This window comes from Squalius cephalus, assembly GCF_949319135.1.
Source record: "Squalius cephalus genome assembly, chromosome: 12".
NCBI classification, from domain to species: domain Eukaryota; kingdom Metazoa; phylum Chordata; class Actinopteri; order Cypriniformes; family Leuciscidae; genus Squalius; species Squalius cephalus.
Genome location: NC_137133.1, coordinates 34924805 through 34941150, shown reverse-complemented (window position 1 = coordinate 34941150; position 16346 = coordinate 34924805). Strand labels below are relative to the sequence as shown.

Genomic DNA, 16346 nt, shown 5'->3' with positions numbered 1-16346 from the left:
ACAAAAAGCATGCCGGTTCTAAAATGTTGCCATCACTCTTTGGTGAGTTTACTAAAACATACACTTACGAAAAGTACAGAAAAATATATTCGTTGAAGTACTTTGGAGAACCATGTAAATACTGTGAATGAATACAGTACCATCGTATTTATCAAAGAACTATGACTTTACAACATGTGGCATAGTAAATACCTTGGTATATGAATATTATAATTTGTACTATGAAATATATTGAAGTACCATGGTGGATATGCTACAGTTTTAGACATGTACCTTGGTAGTACCATGGCATTCTTTAAAGTATGAAATAAATACGTGTATGGTACCATGACATTATCTAAGGCCATGATAATACCATGGTATATGAATATGGCTACTCAAAATAAGACTTTATTGAACAAAGCCGAGTTGCCTGCAGAACATCTGATTTTTCCTTTGACCAAGACACAATTATTATACCTTTTTCTTATCTGTTATCTCGCAATAATCAAGTGACGTAACGTCTGGTAAGATTCACCCCTCTTGTTTTTCCACCATCTTTTGCCTTTCTCTCTAATTGTGGCATTCTGCCAATTGATGGTCAACTCTCTCATTCTCCAAGGCCAATCAACTCTTCCACGTGACACCTCTTAACAACGGTCTTATTCTTTAACATCGTCAGGTGTTTACCAGAAAATCTAGACTATGCAAAAGACTATGCAAAAACTGCTCAGTGGCTGCACACACTTCACATCTTGACCTTTGTAGTCACAGTCACATAGGCCATAAGGCCTTAAAAACACATCTGGCTTTTATTGTATTCAAACTAATTCTACAATTGTTTTCTATCTACATTATTCCTACGCCCCATGATGCTTTGCGCGAATTACGCGAATTAAGCTGTAAACAATCAGTTGAAAGACTAGCTCTATGGACGCAATAATATATATTTTTAAACTGTGTACAATGACATTACATTATTCTACTCACCCTTCAACCATTGAACATTAAAAGGACATTTAAAAGTGTAAAAGCATTAGCAAGGTACTTTCAACGGACCGTGAATAACCCCAAAAGCGTGAATCTTTCCACAGCAAAATCGGACAAAATATCACTGTGGTAATCTGTATTATGTAAAATAAAAAAAATAATTTACTTCAGCATTGCGTGATACTATTTCAAAGTGATTTCAGTCATTTTGACATATAATAAATTGTATTTACCTGTGAAAACAAACCTGGAAAGAGACGTGAGTATTTGGGGAGAAAAAAAAGAGAGATTCTTCGTGCATTCCAGTGAATTATTAATGGCATATATCGTAAATTAAATCGGGAGAACAGACCACAAATGTGCAGTACATGTTGACCTTTTTCATACTATTACAGCAGAATGCAAGAGGAAAAAAGAAAGTAATCATGAGGAAAAGAATGCAGTGACTGTAAAGAGCTCATAGATATTCTTGTTATAAATGTCACGTTAAAATACCAAGTGTTACGTTATTCTTAAATAAAACATGAAAGAAAACTGATAGCTCATTTAGGAATAAGGTGGATAGAATAGAGACAATATTTCAACACTACCAGAGTATATTTCAAACACAGAAATTTCAAACGACATTGGTATCACAATGTTTTGGGGCATGTACTATGGTATTCTTTGCAGTTCCTATGAAAACAATGTACTGTAAATACCATAGTATAGGAAGTCAGACATTTAAAAAAAAAAAGAAAAGATGTAAAATAAGTCTTTGAGTGTGTATGTGAAGTTTCAGCTCAAAATACCCCACAGATATTTTTATAGCATGTTAAAATTGTCACTTTTTGAGAGTGAGCAAAAACGCACCGTTTTGTGTCTGTTCCTTTAAATGCAAATGAGCTGCTGCTCCCGGCACAGGGGGCGGAGCTTCAACAGCTTGCACTCACCAGACATGCACTGAAAATTTCAAAAACTTTTAGCCTTTTATGTTCAAACCGGATTCAGACAATGATGGAGAGACTCAAGAAGAAGTGACATCATGTAGAAGCAACAGGACATTTCTAAATGGTTAGTTGATTAATTTATGAAGCTTATGTGTCTTCTAGACATTGATTAGCATATTCTGTCATGATAATCTATAAATCATGATCAGGGGGCGGGGTTTATGTAAATTCTAGGGTTGGTGATGTCACTAACCCGGGAGGGATGTGGTGTAGTCTCTACCAGCCGTTTGTTGTAGTCCTTAAAAAGCGATTTCTTTAAAAGCAAATATCTCCCTTTGCTTTGAACTTTGAGTGTCGTAACTTTGCAGATGTTGTTTATGCTCAAATAGCAACATTACACACTAACTAAAGTTAGAAAAGTGAAATCATAATCAACCACCCGTTTAATACTTATATCCAGCAAGGACACAACATGATAAAAAGTGACAGTAAAGACATTTATAATGTTACAAAGATTTCTAAAAAAAAAAAAAAAAGAATGAAGCAGCTTAACTGTTTTCAAATTTGCTAATAATAATCAGAAATGTTTCTTGAGCAGCAAATCATCATTAGAATGATTTCTGAAGGATCATGTGACACTAAAGTCTGGAGTAATGATGATGAAAATACAGCTTTGATCACAGGAATAAATTACGTTTTTAAATATATTCACATAGAAAAGTTATTTTAAATTGTAATAATATATCACTGTTTTTACTGTATTTTTGATCAAATTAATGCAGCCTTGGTGAGCAGAAGAGACTTTAAAAAACATTTATAAACAGTCCTTAAATACTGAAGGATATACAGTTAAAAGGTTTAAGTACCTTTGTATAACCATCTGACATAATCACTTTACCATGGTACTGGCACAGTTAGAGTAGTTTGTTGTAAACTTAGCAGTCACATTTTATGTCTATAGGAACCATTATAAACAGAAAGTGAGGTGTGTTTATTTTTAAAGGAGCATGAGCGGTGACATCGGGCATGTGTTGAAGTTTAAACTCTTCACCTGTTAGTACTCAAGGCTGTACAGCCTCAGGCTTTACTCCTTCTGGAAGGGTGTGTGTGTCTCTAAAAGTGACACAGCCGTGGGATGTAGGATTAACATTATATCATTGCAGCTAAAGCAGACCCTGGTGAGATCATCTCTCCGCTGCAGCCCACACCTATTGTCAGAAAAAACACGGCAGAGAGCCAAAAGCATTACTGCAGACGCTGAGAGATCTGGGCTCGCTCATGGCTTTGCGCTTTTTCTGCAAAGCTCGTCCAAATGATCAAGCAGAGCCATTGGAAATCTTTTTTTTTTGTTTTTTTTTTTTTCGATTGTGACATACTACTAATTACTAATTTGATGTTTAGTTTATTCTTTAAAGTCACCATGAAATCAAAATTGACAATTCTTGTTTTTTTTTTATTGATTATTGCAGTATTTGTTATAAATAATTTATCCATGCAGAATGCAGATCATTATTGTTTTGTAAATTCATGTGCCTCATAATCTTTAATCAAAATATTTCCCCCAGCCTCTTGCAGCGACATCTCTTCTCTTTTCTGATGACGCGTTCACTGGCGCGAGGGCGGGGCAACCTGTCACTCACATGAGATTGACCAATAGCAAACCACAACCATCCAATCAAAACCCCATGAACAAAATCAAGCTCCGCCCTTCATTTGTTCTGGTTCCAGAAGCCGATTCACTCGGATATACGTCACTATAGGGAAGAAAAGACTCTCGCAACTTAAGACTTTAAGGCAAGGCAAGTTTATTTATATAGCACATTTCCTACATGGTCATTCCAAGTGCTTCACACAGAAAGGAAATTAAAATTAAAATCACAGAAAGGAATTAATCCAAAGTGATTTGAATACACTAAAATATTATTAACAAGATAAAAATTGATGCATGATGTTCCTGGCCTTATTTTCCAACAAAAATGACTATAGAATCATTATTAATGCTGTTAGTGTGATATAAAATTACTCATGCTGTGATACAATAGCTTGATCACTTTAACTTATTTCCTCCATCCTCTGTTTAACTGTACATGGGAAATGACATCATCTTCCTCCCATCAGAAAGGCATCTGTTCATCTGGTCATTCGTCCTCTATGACGGACGATCGGAGTAGAAACACACGGCCGTAAGAAAACATGCTTATCAGTAACATTTACTCATCGATCTCAGCCAGGCAGGACAAAAGCGAGCGCTGTGATATAAATGACTCCCAAAGCGTGTATGAAGCTGACGCTGAAGTCATTACACAACGAGTGTTTCTCATTCTGGGTCAGCAGATGTCTTTCTGAAGGAGGTGATTTTGAAGGAGCCGTTTGTGCAACGGAAAGAATGTTCCAGATAGCAGAGCTATTTCTGAGAAAAGGCTTGACATTGCATTCATAGTGCTGTGTGTTTCTGAAACTATTTTTATAAATTAATATAATGTTGACTTGACAAGGTTCATCTATCTATCTATATATCTATCTATATATCTATCTATCTGTCTGTCTGTCTCTGTCATTTATTCATTCTGTCTGTCATTTTTTCTATCTATCCATCTAGATATCTGTCTGTCTGTCGTTTATTCATTCTGTCTGTCTGTCTGTCGTTTAACCGTTATGTCTGTCTGTCGTTTATTCATTGTCTGTCTGTCGTTTATTCATTGTCTGTCTGTCGTTTATTCATTGTCTGTCTGTCTGTCGTTTATTCATTGTCTGTCTGTCTGTCGTTTATTCATTCTGTCTGTCTGTCAGAAATTAATTCTATCTATCCTTCTATCTATCTGTCTGTCTGTCGTTTATTTATTCTGTCTGTCTGTCTGTCGTTTATTTATTCTGTCTGTCTGTCTGTCGTTTATTTATTCTGTCTGTCTGTCTGTTGTTTATTTATTCTGTCTGTCTGTCTGTCTGTCGTTTATTTATTCTGTCTGTTTGTCTGTCGTTTATTTGTTCTGTCTGTCTGTCGTTTATTTGTTCTGTCTGTCTGTCTGTCTGTCTGTCATTTATTCATTCTGTCTGTCTGTCGTTTATTCATTCTTTCTGTCTGTCTGTCGTTTATTCATTCTTTCTGTCTGTCTGTCGTTTATTCTGTCTATCCATCTATCTGTCTGTATGTCTGTATGTCTGTCTGTCTGTCTGTCTGTCTGTCGTTTATTCTGTCTATCCATCTATCCATCTGTCTGTCTGTCTGTCTGTCTGTCTGTCGTTTATTCATTCTGTCTGTCTTTTATTCTATCTATCCATCTATCTGTCTGTCTGTCTGTCTGTCGTTTATTCATTCTTTCTGTCTGTCTGTCGTTTATTCTGTCTATCCATCTATCTGTCTGTATGTCTGTCTGTCTGTCTGTCTGTCTGTCGTTTATTCATTCTTTCTGTCTGTCTGTCGTTTATTCTGTCTATCCATCTATCTGTCTGTCTGTCTGTCTGTCTGTCGTTTATTCATTCTGTCTGTCTGTCTGTCGTTTATTCGTTCTGTCTGTCTTTCGTTTATTCAGTCTGTCTGTCTGTCTGTCGTTCTGTCGCTTTGTCAGTCTGTCTGTCATTTCTTTGTTCTATCTAAGTGTCTGTCTGTTGTTCTGTCTGTCTGTCGTGTCTGTCTGTCTGTCTGTCAGTGGTTTATTCATTCTGTCTGTCTGTCATTTATTCTATCTATCTATCTATCTATCTATCTGTCTATCTGTCTGTCTGTCTGTCTGTCTGTCGTTTATTCATTCTGTCTTGTCTGTCATCCATCCATCCAAATGTAGGTTTTGACAATTCTTAAACTACAGCTTTGCAAAATACCACTTCCTAAAGTACTTATCATCATCATTACTAACTGAACTTATTTCGACCCCATCACAATGAATTTGGAATTACAGTCTGCATCTTCCACAGAAAGTTATTATATATTCCACAGCTCTCTAGAAGACCTGATTCTGATTGATCAACCGCTACATTCCACAATCATAATTGTATAAAGACGGGGGTTTTATTCAGCCTATCTGTGTTTGTTTTGCGTTAATGACGGACTGACTGTATTTTACCTCTGACATAAATAAATTAAATAGGCACAGGTGATACAGATGAGAAAAGAGGCAAATTTCAGTGCAGTAGTACTGCGTAACCATCGTAAAGTACAGTATGAGAGTCCTGTTGAACTCTCACCTAAAACGCGACTCTACATATTTCATCAGGCGCTATTTTAAACTTGGATATATGATTCCTATTTTTAAATGCACTCTAAAACCTCTCAGTGTCCTCTCTTTATATATCTCTTTTGCACACTCTCTCTCCTTGCCATGTTGGGTGACATCAGGTCACATTTATTAGATTAAGGCTGTAGACCTTCAACAGAAGGCAGTAAATAGGGTTCATTTTTTATTTGATGATTTTTTCTTTGCATCCTGGCACAAATAGCTGGTGTGCACTTGTGATATGGGTATTTTTAGAGGCTTACGTTACAGGATGATACAGTAGGGCATGGCAGATGGTCAGAGCTTGTGCCGTCACAGGAAGCGTTTCGTCCAATGCACTGAAAATGTTGTAGGTTGTGTGTGTTTCTGATGAGAGAATGACTGAATCTGTAAGGAGGGTTTCTCATTACAGAGGACAATGCTTTGGTTTTGGTGAAATTGCATTCTGCTATGCTCATTTAAGTATGAAATTTTTCCTAGGAGCAATAAAAATAGATGGAAATTTGACAATTATATTATGCATACAGCAAGTGGAATCCTACTCTTAACAAGTATTTTAGTATAATGTTCCAGTTAAAATATCTAAAAATCTCTGACGACGTGTTTACCGGTGCAAGGCCGGGGCAACCTGTCACTCACATGAGATTGACCAATAGCAAACCACAACCATCCAATCAATTCCACATGGACAAAATCAAGCCCCGCCCACATTTGTTCTGGTTCCAGAAGCCGTTTCACTCGGATATACGTCACAATAGAGAAGAAAAGACTATCGCAACTTCAGTTTAAAGCTGACTTTAATCAATTCTTAATTTTAAGTATTTTAGTCTAATTTTCCAGTTAAAATATCCCAAAATCTTCAAAGCATATTTGCGTTGCATACAATATTAAAGGGCACCTATTATGACTCTTCATCACAAGATGTAAAATAAGTCTCTGATGTCCCCAGAGTACGTATGTGAAGTTTTAGCTCAAAATACCCAACAGATAATTTTTTACAGCGTGTTTAAATTGTCATTTTTTGTAGCTCAGAAAAACATGCTGTTTTAGTGTGTATCCCTTTAAATGCTAATGAACTGCTGCTGCCGGCCCAGGGGGCGGAGCATCACGAGCTCGCGCTCAGAGCCAGGACAATCTCATCTGATAATATCAGAACAGAAACTCTCAGTTGCAGTGTTCATTTCGACTCGGAGTCGGACAATAATGCCCACAGAGCCAGAGAATATATGCTGTATGGAGATAGAACAGGTATAGTTTAGTTTAATTATGGTTATAACTTATTTGTCATCTGCTTTTATCCACTATTAATACAAGCCTGCTGTAGCAAACCCCGTCCGAATGATGACCAAAATATACTGACGAGTTCAGTGAAGTTTATTGTACATCACACAAAAGATGAGCGTTAGTTTTACTCCAGAGAATCACTGTAAGAGCTGAATAAACACAGTATAAGAAGTGCGCATTAAAGTCTTATCCATAAACTCTCTCGCTCTCTCCCTTTCATTATCATCAACATACACAGCGAAGTACACAAAACACTCGTTACAACTAACAGTAAACTGTTAGTTGTAAAAAGTTTATTTTTATTTTTATTTTTTTATTTTTTTGTACTCCGTATATATATAATTACGTATTTATTTATTCTTATATATGGTATGGACTAGTTGTGTTTTTAAGGTATCCACTTGTTGTGGACTTTTATTAATATGTACTCTGTGTACACTGTTATTATTTATTTAATGTTGATGTTTTTATGTATATTGTTTACGTGACTCTACATGGCCTCAATAATTGCCCCTTGGGGACAAATAAAGTGTTATGAAATGAAAAAATGAAATAAACAAATATATACACACCTTTTCAGTGGGTGCTTAATAATCTGGTAAACCTTATATCCGTAAAATGACTCAATGAGCTGTGATAAAGTGCGTGCTCTCACTTTCATTTCTGCCGTGGTCAGTCACGTTAGTCCTGTCGCTCCGGAGACCATAAGCTGGATCACAAACAGTTGTACTGATCCATCCTCGAGTAACAACGAGAGTAAATGAAGACTGCTATGTTCATTCTTACATCCAACAACAAAACACCTCAATCGCTTAGGAGACATTCTTGTCTACAGCTGCTCAAGCGTCGAACAATGGCGGACTGTGTCCAGCTCACTCAGGGTGGGTCTAGGCTCAAACTGCAGTGTCAATCAACAGTCGTGGGAGGGGCCTGTGCAAAGTGACGTCACATTGCCCCGAATCTGAGAACAGCTTGTTCTGAGACAGTGCTTATGATTTATGGGGATTATAAAAAAAGCACTGGGTGGATTTTTATCATTATAGGGTGGTTGTGTACACACACTGCCAACACACATTTATGTTCAAACACCATGTAAAAGTGAATTTTGCATAATAGGTGCCCTTTAAGAATTGTTTTCAGAGACTGTATCTTTAATAGTTTATTTTGTTTTACTGTACTTGGCAGTTTTTTTTTTCCACACTTGTTTTAAGTGTGAAAAAATTTGGCGCATTTAAGATGCATTCTCTGAAATCAAATCTTAATGTACATGTATCTTGTTGTAAGGAAGCAAGTCAAAAAAGACTCATTAGCAGACACATCTAGAGTACTTTTTGTTTCCTCAGGGGAAACATCTGAGAAGCAGGACACTTCAGCAAGTCAGCTTTTGCTTAATTTTTGTTTTCATTGCTGTCTGGGAGAAACAAATGGGATCATTAAAAATAAGATGTCTTAAGGGGTGGTTGATTATGATTTCACTTTTCTAACTTTAGTTAGTGTGTAATGTTGCTGTTTGAGCATAAACAACATCTGCAAAGTTACGACACTCAAAGTTCAAAGCAAAGGGAGATATTTGCTTTTAAAGAAATCACTTTTTAAGGACTACAACAAACGGCTGGTAGAGACTACACGACATTCCTCCCGGGTTAGTGACATCACCAACCCTAAAATTTACATAAACCCCGCCCCCTGAACACGATTTATAGATTATCATGACATAATATGCTTATCAATGACTAGAAGATAACTACATATAAGCTACAAAAATTCATCAACTAACCATTCAGAAATGTCCTGTTGCTTCTACATGTTGTCACTTCTTCTTGAGTCTCTCCATCTTTGTCTGACTTCGGTTTGAACATAAAAGGCTAAAAGTTTTTGAAATGTTCAGTGCATGTCTGTGTGAGTGCAAGCTGTTGAAGCCCCGCCCCCTGTGCCGCGAGTTGCAGCTCATTTGCATTTAAAGAGAGACACACATAAACGGTGTGTTTTTGCTCACCCTCAAAAAGTGACAATTTTAACATGCTATATAAAAATATCTGTGGGGTATTTTGAGCTAAAACTTCACATACACACTCTGGGGACATCAGAGACATATTTTACATCTTTTGAAAAGGGCATTACACCACCCCTTTAAATGTTTTCGTTCATATGGGTTAATAATACGGATGTAACAACCTCATGTCACAATTCGATAAATATCACAATATTGAACTCAAAATATGATATTATTGCAATCAGGGTTTGAAATGAACACCCACCAAATGTGGGTAAAAATCAACTGTGGCGGGTAACACTGTCAAATCACTAGCCAAAGTGTTGCTTTGCTGGGGAAGTTTGTGGTGTAAGAGAAATCTGCGCAGATTTAGCCAAACACTCAACTCGTAAGTCATCATGTTATATGAAATACAGCGTATTGCGCAGAATCTGCTCATATTTGGCTTACTTGAACACATGTCACTACTCAACAAATAACAGCGCGCTTGTTCATTTGCAATTGCAATCAATAGCAAAGATTAAAAAAATATATAATAATGTGGCTAAAAGGATGAGGATAAAGAGGAAGGGAGGAGATGGCTAGATGATCAAATTTTGATTGAATAAGAAATGAATGTTAAAAAAAAAGAAAGATTTCTCACACAGTAAATTTTATTTTGGTTGAACTATACTCAATACGTATTTACACTATGCACACACGTACATACGTATACATACACACATATTGTTGCATTTTTGTATTTTTTTGTATTTTAACACCCCTAGTTAATCATTTTTCAGGGATTATCTGAAAATAAAGCAAGGTAAATCCTCCAATAACATACACATACATATATTTAGGGCCGTTACAAATAGCTCAGTGTGCCTGATGTGTTACAGTTTTTCTCCATTGGTTTGGCTCATTTCTTGAAACAGAAATTACATTCTCAAAACTCTAAGATAATTTGGCAAAACAGTCTTACAGTTCAGCACAACACTATAGCTCACTTGCAAAAGCTCATATCTCTCCCAAAACTGTTCACTCATGCTTCAAAACTAAATTTGTTTCCCATATAAAGAGTCAGTGCCACGAAGATGGCAAAGATCCTTCTCAATTGCTTTGGCTCATTTCTTGAAACAGACCGGACGTTCTCAACACTCTTGGTGCTTTTGCCAAAATAACGTGGATGGTTCGGCACAACACCATGGTTCACTTGCAAAAGTTCATACCTCTCCCAAAACAGTTCACTCATGTGTCAAAACTAAATTTCCTTCTCATTTAAACAGTCAGTGCCCCCAAAATGCTTCGTCCCTTTGGCATTGTGTAAGCACTGCAAGTCAAAATGTTTAGATGTTTTGTCACTATGGCAGAGGACCATTGAAATATCCCTCATGTCCACCTTTCAGTCTTAGCCCAGTCCTTCATTGACAATGGTTACTGTACTGATTTTTGTCTAGCTAACAGAATACAATTGTGTATAAAACTGAAAAAAAGAAATAGGATTTTAGGGTAAGAGTAGCCTCCAAGGTTTGACATCACACATTGCACTCATACTGCCAAGGAAATTGTAACCATTATCATTCACACACATAAAGTAACTTCCATACATCAGTGTAAAAATAAAATGTATACAGCATAATATACTGTAATATAAACACACAAACAAAAAACAATGAAAATGATATGCAGCCTACAGTGCTGTAAATAAAGCTGGAGTTTCACAACTAACAGTTCTTCACTGGTCGCTGTCCTCACCCTCCCTCTCCTGGCCATCCACACGCTGCTGTCTGTCTGGCCACAGATTCTCGTCCACATCACAGCGTATATTCTCCCTTGCGATGCAACGAGGGAAGAAACGGCGTGCATGTCGCAACCATCCCCTACACTGATCTCCTGTAATATCCTCACACGCAGCGTCCATTGCATGGAGCAGGGACCTCTGATCTTGAGCCCGATGCTCATACACTCTCCACCTCCAAGTGGAGAAATACTCCTCAATAGGATTGAGGAAAGGAGAGTAAGGTGGTAGTAACACCATGACCATCCTTGGATGAGTAGTGAACCAGGCCCTGATGAGCAGGCCACGGTGGAAATTCACATTGTCCCATACAATGACATATAGTGGTAGGTGAGGCCCTACGAGGCCTCTCTCATTTTCAGGGATCAAATCAAAATGAAGGCGGTCCAAGAAGATGAGGAGCTTCTGTGTATTGTATGGGCCAATGGGGATGTGAGTGGCCACACCATTCTCAGATATGGCAGCACACATAGTTATATTGCCCCCTCGCTGGCCTGGGACATCCACTGTGGCCCGGTGGCCAATAATATTATATGGTATATATATATATATATATATATGGTATTCATGGTATTATGTACTTGACTAATTTTGACAATTGAACAGACAATTGAAGCTGACACGTTTTGGAGCGAACAACCATTAGACTGAGAATCAACAATCAGTTTAGATCAACAAGATCTATTCACTTGGAAATTGTGCTAAATGTAGGCTACCTGTACTTAATCATTTGCAAAGATGTACTGAGACATTGAGACATGTACTTAGACATTTGCAATTTGATGAAATTAATGAGAAATTCAATTCTGTTGTGAACAATTGCCAAGTGGTTTGGAGGTTTGTCCATGTTGTTTTGAGAATGTCATTTCTGTTTCAAGAAATGAGCCAAACCAATGGAGAAAAACTGCAAAGTAATGACCATATGATGAGCTTAATTTTGGCAATCATATGATCAACACAAATGCAGCGCTTCAGTTTGTGCCAGACAGATGCGTCAATGTGAGAGTTTCTCTGCCCTTATTTAGTCACAATTCTCCAGCCTGGAAACAAACTCTGACGTTTTCCTCACGAACTGTCTGTGTGCGGGTTCAGGTCTGTCTCTCTGTGCGGTGGAAGATGTGTGAGAAAATATTTAGACAACTGTTCCCACCAGCCTTTATGTTGTTTAACACTGGTTATAGTTGAGGATGAGGGTTAGTAGTGGTTGAATCCAAGGAGGATTACCTGGAGAAAACTAGCTATTCACTTTTTTGTATTTCAGTGCCAGTTCCATTAGTGCATGTCAGTGTTGTTATAGAGTAGAGTATTACAGATATTTTTGATAATTGAAAAAAAGCTGAAATAAAATTAAATATAAGTATTAGATGAAAAACTTACACTAAATTAAAATGAGAAATGTTGCCTTTGCATCTAGCTGAAATAAGTTTGTTAAAATATTAAAACTACTAACGGAAATTAAACAAAAAAATTGGAGAAAAAAATTGATACTATTATATAGATAGATAGATAGATAGATAGATAGATAGATAGATAGATAGATAGATAGATAGATAGATAGATAGATAGATAGATAGATAGAAACACTAATAATAAATCTGTTAATCTCAGGTTCTTGGAGTTTGAAGTGAAGAAGTGAATCTGAATCTAAAAATTGAAAAACAAATGTTTTTGAATAAGTAAAGATGCCACCATCTTTACTTATTCGAAAACATTTTTTTATATATATATTTTTTTTTTTTTTTTTTTTGTAATAGATAATTTTCTGTTTAATAATTTTTAGATTTTGTGAAAAATACATCAATGCATAGTTGGCATGAATCAGTTTTTGCGCTCCAGGTTAGCCGCACTGTTATGCCAACACAGAATGAGCCAGTGTTTGAGTGTGTGTTTGTGTGCGTCGAACTCCGGCAGGATCCATTACTAAATATAAACGACGTGCCACCGATGCTCGTCCGCCTCGGCTGAAAATACCCTGAGAATCTGAGGAATTAATTATCACAGGAGCTGCGAGTAACCGCCGCTCATTCACGGCATTCGGGCATTTCAATTTCCCTGGAGTCATGCATGTAACAAAACCAATAGCTGAGAAGTTAAACAGCCTTGTTCTGATTGGTGGATGAAGTGTGAGTGTTTCTGGTGTCTCCTGTGCACAAGTGTGTCTCTATAAATACCGCTCGATTTCAGCAAGGAGCAGCTGCGTGGAGCGGCCGGGGAGCGAGGTGCATGTTCTCAGAGTAAATATAAGACCAACTCTCATTTAAATCTCACAGCTGCCGCAGTCTCCAATAATAACAGAGCTAAGGTCACCCCAAAACTCTCAGGCATAATCAAAGCTAAGAATACACCATCTCGAGTCACAACTTTGAGGGTTTTGAAAAACTGCAATAGATTGAACTCTCTTCTAAATTGCAGTTTGAGACAGTATCAGTCTGTCAACAGTTTCTGTATATTTTTTTTTGGATTTTAACATAGAGGACATGATGTGTGTGTGTGTGTGTGTGTGTGTGTGTGTGTGTGTGTGTGTGTGTGTGTGTGTGTGTGTGTGTGTGTGTGTGTGTGTGTGTGTGTGTGTGTGTGTGTGTGTATACAAGTGTTGTTATTGCTATTTTGGACAGTGATCGAATGTCATAACAGAAGCACAACAAATCAAGGTCAAGATCAAAATGAAAACACTCCCATGGCCGCAACTGCGCAACACGCTGCTATTAATAACAAATACTTTCTGCAACAGCTTATCGGCCAGGGTTTTCCCGTCTTTGGTTACTTGCTTGTTTCATCTGTCTGTCTGTCTATCGTTCTGTCATTCTATCCATCTGTCTGTCTCTCTGTCTGTCTGTCTATTACATATAATAAATAATACATTTATAAATTATATAATTGTGAAATCTAAAAAGCAATAAATTATCTAATAATATTTCTCATTTAATACTGTTAAAATATATGTATATGTATGTTTGTATGTATATGTATGTATGTTTGTATATACATGTATATGTGTGTATAACATTTTTATATACATATAAATGTATATGTGTCTGTCTGTCTACAAAATATGTTTATTTATTGTAATATGTACTGTATAATATTTCACATTTAATAAGGTTAAAAGCTACTATATATGCAGAACAGTCGGAATAGTTCTGACTTTGGTTATAAAATGTCATTATCTTATTTTTAAGTATCTTTGGATAAAAGAACTAAATGAACAATTATAGTTTGAATTCAACATAGTGAACATAATAAGCTTCATTAAAAGCTCTGATCTTTTTATCCAGATGCGGTTCTGGAGGAAACATGGATCCTGAGTGATGTGTGTGATTTAAGTGTCGATCTCTCAGAAACTCTCAGAGGGCAGTGCTGGGTCTGAGTGTGAGCCAGGCCTGATAGGCTGGGTGTGAGATCATACGGGAGGCAGCGTGTACACACTTTATCAAAAATCCTGATGTCATAGTTGAGCTCTCTCTCTCTCTCTCTCTCTCTCTCTCTCTCTCTCTCTCTCTCTCTCTCTCTCTCTCTCTCTCTCTCTCTCTCTCTCTCTCTCTCTCTCTCTCTCTCTCTCTCTCTCTCTCTGGGAAATCCCCGTCTTAAATCTGCACATGGGAACATGAGAAATGAGGCTGTTGCCGATTAGCTTCAAGGGCAAACTACACATTAAAATATTAAGATTTGGCTCAGAGCTTGAGACTGCAGACATTTGATATGAGAGTCTTCTGTAGAAAAGGGATTGCTTTTTACTTCACTTGAAACATTTGTTGCATCAAACCTTAATGCACCTTTTATTCAGCAAACTTTTTTTTTAATTACAAGATTTCTAGAATGTTAAAGTAAGATAAGGATTTATCTAATTAAATATGCACTCATCCAGAACAGAAAACTGAGCATTGGATAAATAAATATGATAGAGTTAAAGGGTTTTACAGAGGGGATTTTGGATGTCTTTTAATAACTAAAAAAACAGCAACTGAATATGGACATATAGAATACAGAATATAGACAGGAATAAAACAGTAAGTTAAGTTTGTGTGTCTAAAGCTTCTGAAGTGGAGATTTCTGACTCAGAAAAAGCTTGTGGCCTTTAAATATATGTATTGTAATTGAAATATACAGATGCAAATAGATAAAATGCAATAAAAGAAACACTTTAAAGTGTATTTCGATGTTTCTTTTCGCTAGTCTGAAACAACATGTTACAATAGCCTAAAATCTCTAAATTGACCAGTGCATGAAAAAACAATGGTTTTGCCTTTAGTGTCTTGCATAAATTACCATAAAACTTGCATTTATTTTTATTTTTTTGACGTATACCATTGCAGGTAATGCCAAGTAAATCCTATCATATACATTTGGAATGGTTGCAAAAACCGGGAGCATCAGATACTGAAAGATATTAGCTGTTTTACTGTCGTAACATTGTGATATTTTCAGGAGATTGTCTCAGGTGTATCTGTGGCTGATGTCTTTCGTTTGCACATGCAGGTGAAGATGAGGTCCAGGACCAGCGATATGGAGGGGCCAGAGAACAGACCACTTAAGCCGCTCGCTAGAATACACAACATTGAGAAAGAGGGAAGCAAACAGGAACTGATGAGGAAGAAAACCAAAGCTCAGGAGGAGAAAGAGAGCAGCGAGGAGAAGGTTGTTGTTTGTGGGACTTTGAAAAAGCCACAGAAGACTGGTGAGATGCAGCTGAGGAGAGATGGACTGATGGACCTCTCCAAAGAAGATCTCGTTCATCTGCTGGGGGTCATGGAGGGAGAAGTTCAGGTGAAATGTGACTGCGTGTTGCCATTCGTTGTGTGTTTACCATAGTAAGTTTCTGCCAAAATACCATTACTACTACAGTAAAAGTGCAGTAACCTGGTACACTGAAAAAAAAAAAGGTGTACTTTGTAACAATTTTCACAAAGTAATTTCACAAATAATTACAAAGAAACAGCAAGTAACACATTAAATTAAATGTGAAATGTTGAAGTAGATTGAAGTCTACAATATATTTTCTTGTAAAACATACTTCAGTAATCTTAAAAAATGTTTTACTGTGTACTTGCATCATTGTCATTCACAAAGGAATTAAATAAGTTAATTTATACATACACTGTTTGGAGGAGTTTCCATATGAATATATTATGATTTAAAAGCACTAACAGAAAGTAGTTTGACAGAAACTACTGTATGGTAAT

General features: G+C 36.8%; 1 protein-coding gene across 6 annotated transcripts in view; it reads left to right on the top strand.

The window, feature by feature from the left end:
• Positions 1-16346, top strand: part of filip1b (filamin A interacting protein 1b) — a 37176-nt gene that overhangs the window by 4544 nt on the left and 16286 nt on the right. For all 6 annotated transcript variants that reach the window (XM_079887976.1, XM_079887979.1, XM_079887975.1 and 3 more), the window contains one exon: positions 15643-15930. In XM_079887976.1, the coding sequence (XP_079744102.1) occupies positions 15649-15930 (282 nt within the window). In that variant the 5' untranslated portion in view covers positions 15643-15648. The remainder of the gene's footprint in view (positions 1-15642; positions 15931-16346) is intronic.